The following is a 12,615-nucleotide window of genomic DNA, read 5'->3' on the forward strand; positions in this document are numbered from 1 at the left end:
TTAAATGGGTTTTGTAGTGTTGGGAGTGGGGGTGGGTGGGGTGTAGGTGTTTGGCAGAGTTGGTCATTGCAGGTGAGGGCTTAGGTGCTTTCAAAAAACTTTTTCTTCTTCACTCTGTGTTGATGGAATATAATGGGTTATTTTCTTCACTCTCTGTTGATAGTATATATATAAAGGGTTATTTCTTCACTGCGTGTGGATAGTGTATAATGGTTTTCTTCTTCTTCCCTCTGTGGTGTGCGTGTGTGTGTGTGTGTGTGTGTGTGTGTGTGTGTGTGTGTTCGCGTACGTTGTGTAGATCGCATATTTGGTTGTTTTTCTTCTTCTTCCTCACGAGTGTGGATAGTATATTTGCGGTTTGTATGCGTTAGCGACGTTGTGTGGATAGTATATTTGGGGTTTGTATGCGTTCGCGTACGTTTGTGTGGATAGTTTATTTGGGGTTTGTATTATCTCCCTTCTGTGTTGATAGTGTATTTGGGGTTTGTATGCGTTCGCGTACGTTTGTGTGGATAGTTTATTTGGGGTTTGTATTATCTCCCTTCTGTGTTGATAGTGTATTTGGGGTTTGTATGCGTTCGCGTACGTTTGTGTGGATAGTTTATTTGGGGTTTGTATTATCTCCCTTCTGTGTTGATAGTATATTTGGGGTTTGTTTTTTCCTCTTCCCTCTGTGTGTGTGTGTGTGTGTGTGTGTGTGTGTGTGTGTTCGCGTACGTTGTGTAGATCGTATATTTGGTTGTTTTTTTTTCTTCCTCCCGAGTGTGGATAGCATATTTGGAGTTTGTATGCGTTAGCGACGTTGTGTGGATAGTATATTTGGGGTTTGTATGCGTTCGCGTACGTTTGTGTGGATAGTTTATTTGGGGTATGTTTTATCTCCTTCTGTGTTGATAGTATATTTGGGGTTTGTATGCGTTCGCGTACGTTTGTGTGGATAGTTTATTTGGGGTTTGTATTATCTCCCTTCTGTGTTGATAGTATATTTCGAGTTTGTATGCGTTCGCGTACGTTTGTGTGGATAGTTTATTTGGGGTTTGTATTATCTCCCTTCTGTGTTGATAGTATATTTGGGGTTTGTTTTTTCCTCTTCCCTCTGTGTGTGTGTGTGTGTGTGTGTTCGCGTACGTTGTGTAGATCGTATATTTGGTTGTTTTTTTTCTTCCTCCCGAGTGTGGATAGTATATTTGGGGTTTGTTTTTTCCTCTTCCCTCTGTGTGTGTGTGTGTGTGTGTGTGAGTCTGCGCGCGTATGTTGTGTGTGTGTGTGTGTGTGTTTGTTCGCGTACGTTGTGTAGATCGTATATTTGGTTGTTTTTTTTTTCTTCCTCCCGAGTGTGGATAGTATATTTTGGGGTTTGTTTTTTCCTTTTCCCTGTGTGTGTGTGTGTGTGTGTGTGTGTGTGAGTCTGCGCGCGTATGTTGTGTGTGTGTGTGTGTGTGTGTATTGGTCTCTGTTTGTCCCTATAAAACTCACTTTATCCCTATCAGATACACTCTACCTACCTACCTACAGTAGCGCGTATTCAGGTCAGCCACTTGCAACACTGTTGCCATTTATCCCCTAGTGTTCAGTACAGTGACGTCACTGACGCTGGAAATTTTGAGACTATAAATATCGACTTGGGGATTTCCACATTTTGTAGCTATACATATATACTAGAATTCATAAACAGGAACGTCACTCAAGCTGAGGCTATAAAAAGATAATGGGATTTTCCAAAGGAAAAACCCACAAGTTGGAGCTATAAATAGATAGTGGGATTTCATAGGAATTTCAGCTGATTATAGATACATAGGTATTTATCCACGATCGTCACAGAAGTTGATATTGTAAGTAGTTACTAATTTTATCCATTTTAGTCTAAACCATTGTAACTTAATTTTCGGGGATATGTTTATTTTCCTTTAAATTCTGGGACAATTTCGTCATTTTAACGTTACTTTTAGTCACATCCATTTTGTCGTTGAGCATTTCCTTGATTATAGCTATTTATAGCATCATTACAATTATGCAAATTTTTGAACACCCCAGCAAGATTTCAGGTCTTGGTAATGCTTTATATATAAATCTCACGCTTGTACTAGTGTATGTATATTTCTGTCTCTGTTGTGTTTGACCCTCTACCATCATTGTCCCTAGACAATCCCACTATGTTCAATTCCCCTTGACGCTATACAGACCCACCATGTTCAATTTCCATATGTTAAATTCCCTTGAGGCTATATCCCCCAGGGGTTTCCGTAATGTTAAATTTCCCATTGTCCCTAGACAGTCCCACGATCTATTCCCCATGTTAAATTCCCCTTGTACGTATATCGGCCCACAGTTTTATCCCCATGTTAATTCCCCTTGTACGTATATTAACCCACGATTTTTCGCCATGTTAAATTTCCATTGTACGTATATTCACCCAGGGGTCTCCGTAATGCTAATTTCCATTGTACGTATAGTGCCCCACCTTACTACTGAGGGTCATAAGGTCATTTCCAAATCAATCTAACTTGTCAACAAGGTTAGGGCTTTTAACAGCCGACCAATCAGAAATCAGGAGACTTGGTTTTCCAAGGGGGTGGGGGGTGGGGTGCGTGCAATGATATGAACTCAGATACCATCAAATCCGTCAACAAGATCTAAAGGTCACGTAAACATGTTTACCAGACAAAATGACCTTATAGCACAAACCCATAGTAGACAAAATTAATTATTTAATGTTTTTTTTTTTTTAAATTTATACTAATGCCCTTACAATCTATAATTATAAAAATTAACACACAATATCAATATATATAATAGTTACCATGTTCTAAATAATATTTGACACCTAATTTTATTCGTAAGTCTGTTGAGTGTTTTTTTTTTTTTTAAGAAAACCAAACTGATTACCAGAAATTATGAATTTACAACGTTGATGTACAATAAGTAAAATAAGTTGCAATCAGTTTCATATTAATATGCTTTCCTTGTACTTAAGTTATGCATTTGTTTTTAAATTTATCGGACATGGGTATTAATGTTACGGTTTCATTATGTAACAGATTTATTTAGCGGCTAAATGGGGCAGTTATTGGTTGCTACCCATTTTGTCTCAAAATGAGATGTTTTTGCCAAAAAAAATCGTTTTTGCTTGGCCTATGTATATGTATTAACGGTTCATCCAATCAAATTCACCCAGCTGGAAGGGGAAAACCAATTATTGCTTTCAACTTGTAATTTATTATCCAATGATCGTGTGAGAACGTGACTTTCTGCCTATGAAGGTGCCCGGAAGTGAGGCGGACCAATTACAACAGAGGTATTCCAAATGTAGTTCCTCCACGAGTAACCGGTCAGGTGCTATTACAATTTTGACATGGAATAATAGTTTTTTCGAAGCTAAGAATGTTTGAAACATTGATTTTGCGAATTGTTCATTATCTGCTGACTGTCAGCAGATTTCTTAGCTCCTGGTTTTACCGGATTCCAGGCTTATTGTACAAGAAGGCTGACCTCGCAGTCCGATCTGATGCAAGGGACTTGCAAAAGCTCCCCTTGCATTTAGGTCTTCTTGTTTTAGAGGACGAATTTTCATATAAAGACATTGCGAATTTGATACTATGGTCAGCAGCTATGGGGATATCATATATAAGTGTATATGATGTAAATGGTACGTTCATAAATTTGTGTGTGACTCTCAATACAAAACTTTAAAGCTCAGTTGAAAAACGCATCATCTGAAGCTTATAAGGCTATATTCCTATAATGTAAGGCATAGCACATGTTGGTTTTGTTTTAGTGCTGTGTCTTTCTATCCAAATAACAGGCGTGTATAGCGTGTTCCGATGTCGTTGACATCGGAACGAGTAGTCAAAGTTTCAGGAATATCTCACATTTGGCAACATATATCGACACTCTTCCACTAATTTATATGTAATTAATATACTTACTGTGCTGTCTTTATCCTGGTGGAATGAAAATATGACACTGCAAATGGACACATTTTTGTGTTCCGTTGACATAGATTTGAATTTGTTGCAATGCGTCGGTAGTCAAGGTATGCCGAAGTATGTTTAAGTAGGTTTATGTGGCGGATATGTTTCTTGAATGAAACTTTGCTTTACAGTTCCAATAGGCATAAGATATTTTTTATTAATTTCATTAAAGAATAATATTTAAACTTAACCCGATTTCGGCATTCCCGGCTTTCATTGCTTTCCATTCAAGTGAAACGTAGGCTATTGAAACTTGAAAACAGGTCCATTTCTTTTTGTGAGAATTTGAATTTATTAGAGAAAAGACATCAGAGTAAGTAAAGTCTGACTAAAACATTATGATTTTACTTTGCAGAAAAGAGTTGTTATTTTAGTTGCCAGTTGTGTCATATTCCTGAAAATTTGACTTTCATTAGTCGACATCAAAACACACTACACAAGACTGTTAGTTAGGCATTAAGACCCTGATGCCCAAAACATATATATCAGCATCAAGATTTTACATGTAGGACTAATAAGGCTAATACAGTGCTGACAAAACTTAATCCTACATTATAAGACATCGATGTTTTGGGGGTTTCCGTCTTACTGCCTAAATAACGGTGATCTGTTGTGTGTTCCAAGTTCATTTAACATCTAAAGGAGAAGTCATATTTTCAGGAATATATCACACTTGGCAGTTCATATCGACGCTTTTCTCACAAATTGTTTTAGTCAGAAATTGCTTACCATGATATCTTTTTTTCTAATAAATTCAAATTCTGACAGGCATGTATGGATGTGTTCTGAAGTTATGTTAACTGACACATCCATTGTCTGGAATGCAATGGAAGTAGGGGTAGTCCTACATGTAAGACCTCGACGCTGATATTTGTGTTGAGTGATTTACTTTGTTAAAATTCTTCTGTTTTGTGATATCTTGGATATGATCAAAATGGTGAAAGAAAAAGCAAGAACCAGTTTCAAGGGAGTGACTTTCTGCATCTTGAAACTTGGAACCAACTGGAAGCAATGGATATATCAGATCTTTTTGATGACTATCAGGGGTCACACTACAGGCAAAGTGGGTGACTAATTCGCCTAAAAACTGTAAACATTGCTTTTGTTAGAAAAGCAAAAACAACGTCACCTTATGATTTTTTTAGAGGTACATTGACTGACCATACATTTTGAGATGACCCCTTGCCTTAACCAGGTTAGTTCTAGTGTTGTAGCGAAATGTATTCATAAAGCCATCATTAGCTAGACCTAGTTTTGATATCAATTACACTGACAAACAAACTCTTGCACATTCACAGACGTGTTTTGATAGCTGATTAACCATTAACCCATTCCCAAGTAAGTTACCGACTATCATCACCCGATTTCTGCATGTTATCCGTTGGTAATAAAAATATACAAACTTGTGTTTTGAAATTTTAGCAATAGTATGTAAATAGCAATTTGTGCTTTAAGAACAGAATCAGTGATCTGGATATTTTAACTGCCTCTTGTACACTATTTCATCATAAAATTAGTTTGAAACTTTAAGTGAACCAGTAACGGGGAAATCCCTAATGGCTGACATCATTGTCTGGGAAGTAACAGTTTATTAGATTGTCTGTTTTCGTAAATCAGAGAGCAAATATATTAAGAAAAATATTAAATTCATAGGAAGCAAAGCCTATGTGTTGTGTTATGTAAGATTTAACTTTAAACTACAATTATGTAGGCTAGAAATGTATGGGGCAATGCTATGTTGTGGACTTTGTGAGATGCGCTTTAAGGTCAGAGTTGTTTTCTGACTTGACTCGTATTTGTGGAAATATGAAAAAAAGCAATGAAGCAGATACTATTTAACCAATGCCTAAAATTACTATAAGTACGTAGAAAAATAAATAAACCATAAATTTACAATCCTATCAATGGACTCTTGTAATGAAGTAAGTCATTGCATTAAGAAAACCCCTCCTTCGAAAAATAGATGCACTGTCTGTGTTGATTCAGTTGGAAACAAGAGTTTAGTTCATATACCAACTTTACAGGAGCCATGTTGGTAATGTTATGAATAATTATGGTACTGTTTTATCCGCAACAAAGAAATTAGGACGAACGGTATGATATGAAGATGTGTGCATATGCCCTCATGTACATGGTACAGCGGTTGTTTCAAATGCATTTAGAAATCTTTCAAAGTGCCATTATTTTAGAAAGTACATGTATATAAAAAATACAAATACAAAAAAATTATTTTGGGTAGTTGATTAAGCATTTTTACTAACTTGTAATTACAATAATGCAATCTGGCGACTCAGTTAAAATTTGTTACAATGTAGTTTCTGTTATTCTCTATTAGAGTCATATAACCAAAATAAATCCAGTGATAAATGCAAATATGTATACTGGGAAATAGAGGGCATAATTCAAATAAGAGAACACACATGCACACACACACACATATATATATTGTTTCTTGCTTTGCATCCACTTCTCCCTAAAATTCAAGTCTAGCTTGATCCCTGGACTGTTACATTTATTATAATCATTTGTCAGATGCCAAAAGATTGGAATAGGCAGTTTCAAGCTGACACATGATTATATGCACCATGAAACATTTGTGGCAAAAAAACAAACTGAATGAAAAGGATTGTTCAGAATATTTCTGAACAACAAAGATACAAGAACCCCAACAAAAAACAGTAACATCTACGTATGGTAAAACAACTGTTAATGAGGAAAAGATGTCGCCATTGAAAAAGGATTAGAGCTGCGCGAAATAAAACAACATATTGAAAATAATGTAGATTGTTAGTGGTTGGTAACTCTGTTCTATAGTATCATGTACTTTCCATGACAGAATATCACCATTTAAATGAACAAAAGTGACAACAATAAAACAATATAAAAATATTTGTATTTTCATATTTAAGTCCATACACTACAGTTAATACTCAGTGGTTCATTACTGTAACTTTGACATTACTGTATTTCCTCACAGTAATTAAAAATAACATTTTAATCCATAACCTAGTAAATTAAATACAGTATCTCCTAACTGGAGACGTTAAGAAATAATAAATAAATTTGTATTTGCTACTGTGCTATAGTTTACCTAACTATGTATTCAAGTGGTGGTCCATTACTGCACAAGTACCATCATGTATTAATGTCAATGAATAAACAGCAGCAGCAAAAAAAGTTGAAAGAAAAATATTTAATTTGTTTAATTCAACAGAATCCATTATCAATACATTATGGCCATTATGCTGAATTTCTTGATTCATTACTTCAGTTTCTTTTTCATTGCTGTATTCCATCTCCATTACTGTGTTTAGGCCTTTTAGGAAACTTCATTTGTTTGCCAATACCTTCCCTGGGGGTTCTTCCTCCACCAAATATACTAGTCGCCATGTATAACCTATCGTGTGCTGAAAGCTGGTGTTAAACATAACCAACCAACCAAACTGAGAGGAAAAATTGTAGAAATTGACATTTATTACTTTAATATCAATCTTGCCCCATGAAAATTGAAAACATCAGAGAGCAAGTTTGTATGTATCAAAGCAGTCAAGAAGAAACCTAATTACAATGAAATAACATCACACGTATTTGAGAAAAATTATAAGGACATTGATTATATACATTCACAAGAATGTGTAGATTTACACTTTTGTCATTTAAAAAACCCATTACAGAGTAATGGCATGCTGGCCATCTGAAAAGAAATGTTAGATAGTGAAGACTGTTATTAAGGTTAATTGACAAGCTGGAAAGTAAAACTTGAAACCTTTTGTCTTTTACCTTTTCTTCGATTTTCCAGCACTATTCATTGTTGCTTTTTGCATTTCCATGGAAACTGCAGAATTTGAAATGATATTAGTATTTCCCCCCCATTCTAAAATTGGAATGGTAATTATCTTTAAAAAAAGCACTTTAAATATGTCTCATGCTAAAATGTGCATTAGTGAATAGTTATTATTATTGTCATTATTATTGCTATTATTGTTGTTGTCTTAAATTAGGAACTTATGAGAATAGTTGACTTTGTAAAGTCACAAAATCGTACATTTCATATGTATTCCACCCAAGAATTTACTAGAGTAAAATCCTTACTATGGCTTTACTTAGCATTGATTTCTTTCTTTGTTATCTTGCCTTAGCAGATTATAGATGAAATGACATGAAAGGAAATTGAATGCATAGTTAGGTACAAGTACAATTTAAAAACCTTATCAATAGTAATTAATTGTTACTATATAAGAAATTTATTAATTTGACTTATCTTTATATTTCTTCCTTAAATTACTTGGATGATTTAATTCATTGAAGGGCATGATCACATGTACAAAATACATGCTACAGCCTCAATGCTATTATTTCTAGAACAATGTAGTCTACTGCCAAAATGGTAGTAGAGATTTCCTGTTCAATTTTAAGTTTTAATTTGGAGGAATAAGCTACATAAATGTCATTAAAATTGAAACCTGTCAGAAACTTTTTGAGAACAATAGTCATTCTGATTGGTCAGATTTAGTTCAGTACTAATAAACTACTTTAATTTATTGGACAAAATCTGCGTGTTATTTACAATAAAAACAAAATTGTCCATAACTAGTTGTAGAGGCAGTTCATGCTGGAAATGGTTATCCCTTTAATCTACCAAAGAGCTTCCTTTGCGACATAATCTAATTGTTGTTGTAGTTGTTGTAAAGTTTAACACCATTTTTCAGCACACGATAGGCTATACATGGCAGCCAGTATTATTGGTGGAGGAAGAACCTGGGAAAACCCCAGAAAGAACCACCAACCCACAAGAAGCTACTGGCAAGCTTTCTCATGTACCCACATTAGCCGAATCCGAGACTCGAACCGATGCAGACAGCTGAGATGGCAATGATCCGTAACGGAGAGCGCTTTAGACTACACGGCCACCACGCAACATAATCTAAACTGACAAGAAGTTCAAAATTGGACAAAAGTAATCTATCATTGACAAGTAGGGTAAAATTAGACAAAAGTAATCTATCATTGATGAACACTAGTTATTCAGCAATGTTAAAAATGGCACTTATAAAAAAAAAACTCAGATTTATTCTGAAGGCCTGAATCTGCATCAACGTGGCCCAGTTAGGAGCAAGTACTGAAGTTCTACTTGGTCCAGCCAATTTTTTTTTAACCATGCAGGACAATTCGTTTTCCTGAGCTCTGTTCTGTTTCCAAAAAGCAATTATCAGTCTTTTAGTATGTGGGTTTTGATCAGTCTTTTAGTATGTGGGTTTTGATCAGTCTTTTAGTATGTGGGATTTTATCAGTCTTATAGTATGTGGGTTTTGATCAGTCTTATAGTATGTGGGATTTTATCAGTATTGTAGTATGTGGGATTTTATCAGTCTTATAGTATGTGGGATTTTATCAATCTTATAGTATGTGGGATTTTATCAGTCTTATAGTATGTGGGTTTTGATCAGTATTGTAGTATGTGGGATTTTATCAGTCTTATAGTATGTGGGATTTTATCAGTCTTAGTATGTGGGTTTTGATCAGTATTGTAGTATGTGGGATTTTATCAGTCTTATAGTATGTGGGATTTTATCAGTCTTATAGTATGTGGGTTTTGATCAGTATTGTAGTATGTGGGATTTGATCAGTCTTATAGTATGTGGGATTTTATCAGTATTGTAGTATGTGGGATTTTATCAGTCTTATAGTATGTGGGATTTTATCAGTCTTATAGTATGTGGGTTTTGATCAGTCTTATAGTATATAAATTATTTAGCAAAGTTCATATGTTGGCTCATTGAAGTTACAAATTATGTTTTAGTTGTAACATTTGAGAAGTATTCAGGTAGGAAGATTTTGAATCAGACTGTAATAGGATCAAAACATACTCATCACAAACATATTCAGGTTGAACTAAGTAATCTGTATAGTATGTGCATGTAGAAAGTTGGTCAAAAATATTTTTAAAAATCACTGTATTTGCAAGTTTTTGCATATTTGACCTTTGAACCCCTTCCCTTGACCAGTGGTCAAGGCATAAAAAGCCCACATCCATCATGCATAGGGTCACTACATATGCAACTTGTTGAATTTCCTGCCATTATATTAGGAGATGTAGTTTTGGACAGGTTGATGGAGTCAGTTGCAACAAGCCCTTGCTAAAGCGTGGAAATAACAGAATATTTCAATTAAGTTATGATGACTGTATCCACCCTACCTGCTGCAAACTGTTTATGCTTGATTTCTTTAGTATTTTGATTAAGAAATGGACATAAAAAAAATTCTGGCCTTGTTATTTAAGGGGCATTCAGGGTTGCTTTTTCTGGGTTAAGTTGAGGAAAAGAATATGGATTGGAAAAATCCATTTGGGGATGTGTTTGTTCATCTTTATATGAGATGATTCTCAATTTCTGAATTAAATCTTTCATTTCCAATAAATGTTGCATGGCAGATATTTTTTTATAAATAATGTTTATGTGATTGCAACTGAACTCCAGCAAGTTTGGACCCATTTATTGTCTTTGCTAATTGCAGAAACATCTTGACTTTGGATGATAAGGTACATTTTGATTTCTTGATTATGTTTTGAACAGTTAATCAGACTTACTCCCCCATTTGGCCTTGATTCAGCCATTAGGTTGGAGAAAAGGAGACATTGTCATTTCCCCCTCCCCAAGATGAATGCTTCCTCTTAGCAGTAGAGAATGATAATCCATTAAAATATGTCAATCAGAAACACATTGATCATTGGATAGTTTGGTTGCAGTGTGTTTATTAAAACGTGGCTCGTAATAATTTTTATGGAAATGATTCAGAATGTGAGATGTAAATATTAGTAACATTTATTTGGTTTATTTGCAGGTGTACTTAAAAGAAATAGTAAATTATTGTACGATATAATTGTACAACGACAGAAATGTGAAGATGCTGAAAAACCTAAGAAAGAGATACATTTACACATTGTATCGGAAGATAGAGAAGTTTCAGGTAATTTTGATCATTTAACATGTGGCAGTGAAAAGACGATGAAGTTTAATTCGAATGTCAGGTTTACTAGATTTTTGAGTTTTTACCATGAGATGTTATGTCTTGCATGAGTTAGCTGAGTGCAAGATATAGGAATCACTTGTTTGCTTCATTATTAAAGATGTCGGTGTTCATATGTGTTACTGAGTTGTTTAAAGGCTTATAAAAAAGGGATAGTATGCAGATGAGACACAGCACTCTTTGTGGGCAAGACAGTGTTAGACAGAATATTCGTTTCATAAAGTGTGTTAGAACCTTGCTTGAGTGATTGAATTGTATTATTTTGTGGTTGGCATTACTAATTGCCAAACTGATCAAAACATTATTTTCAGGGGAAAAAAGGGAAATGCAGAAATGCACTGTATGAACAGCGTAATCAAACTTTTCTTTGGAAAGAAATATTTTACATAAAGAGGCAGATTTTGAAATACAAGTTAATGAAGGGCAATTTCTAAAATTGGATTGGAGCCATATCCTAGTGGACAAATTCTGCCCTACTCAGCAAAATTTGATAATTGTATATGCCAGTATCTGGAGGGACTAAATTTGTCTACTTAGAGAATTCAAGTGTCATCATGCTTGCTGACTTGTAGATTTAGAATTTGAAGTAAAAAGGTCCCACAGCTTGGCAACTATATTGCATAAAATCTCAAGCAAGGTTTTCATAATTTTATCATACTAAAGAAAGCATGATAAATTAAATCAGTTATATTTATAAGCCATGCTGCCAGTGTCATGACATCTGGCACATGGGATGAAAACATTTTGACTTTACATCAGATAGGACTAGTACTTGAAGCAGAATCTGAACATTTTCAGCAAGTTTCCAAAAGACCATCTATTTCTTTTTTCTAATATTTACTAATTTATTATTAACTCATTATCATTGTTATGTGATAGTGAGAAAAAGGCATAGTATAATGCCACAACTACAAAATAAGCACAGTAGCGTGATTGTGACATTTACAACATAATCACAGTGGCACAATTGTGACATGTACAGAATAATCACAGTGACATTTACAAAATAAGCACAGTGGCATAATTGTGACATTTACAACATAATCACAGTGGCGTAATTGTGACATTTATAAAATAAGCATAGTGGCATAATTGTGACATTTACAAAATAAGCACAGTGGCGTAATTGTGACATTTACAACATAATCACAGTGGCGTAATTGTGACATTTATAAAATAAGCACAGTGGCGTAATTGTGACATTCACAAAATAAGCACAGTGGTGTAATTGTGACATTTAAAAAAAAAGCAGTGGCATAATTGTGACATTTACAAAACAAGCACAGTGGCGTAATTGTGACATTTACAAAATAAGCACAGTGGCATAATTGTGACATTTGCAAAATAAGCACAGTAGCGTAATAGTGACATTTACAAAATAAGCACAGTGGCATAATTGTGACATTTACAAAAAAGCAGTGGCATAATTGTGACATTTGCAAAACAAGCATAGTGGCTTAATTGTGACATTTACAAAATAAGCACAGTGGCATAATTGTGACATTTACAAAATAAGCACAGTGGTGTAATTGTGACATTTATAAATTAAGCACAGTGGCATAATTATGACATTTACAAAACAAGCACAGTGGCGTAATTGTGACATTTACAAAACAAG

General features: G+C 34.6%; 1 protein-coding gene across 1 annotated transcript in view; it reads left to right on the forward strand.

Moving 5' to 3' along the window:
* Window positions 1-3,305: 3,305 nt before the first annotated feature.
* Window positions 3,306-12,615, forward strand: part of LOC149785899 (dehydrodolichyl diphosphate synthase complex subunit Nus1-like) — a 41,508-nt gene continuing 32,198 nt past the window's right edge. The window contains exons 1-2 of the mRNA XM_089976111.1: window positions 3,306-3,646; window positions 10,812-10,937. Of these exons, the coding sequence (XP_089832237.1) occupies window positions 3,382-3,646; window positions 10,812-10,937 (391 nt within the window). The 5' untranslated portion in view covers window positions 3,306-3,381. The remainder of the gene's footprint in view (window positions 3,647-10,811; window positions 10,938-12,615) is intronic.

The sequence above is a fragment of the Sinohyriopsis cumingii genome, chromosome 12, assembly GCF_028554795.1.
Source record: "Sinohyriopsis cumingii isolate HCF-2022 chromosome 12, ASM2855479v2, whole genome shotgun sequence".
Lineage (NCBI taxonomy): Eukaryota > Metazoa > Mollusca > Bivalvia > Unionida > Unionidae > Sinohyriopsis > Sinohyriopsis cumingii.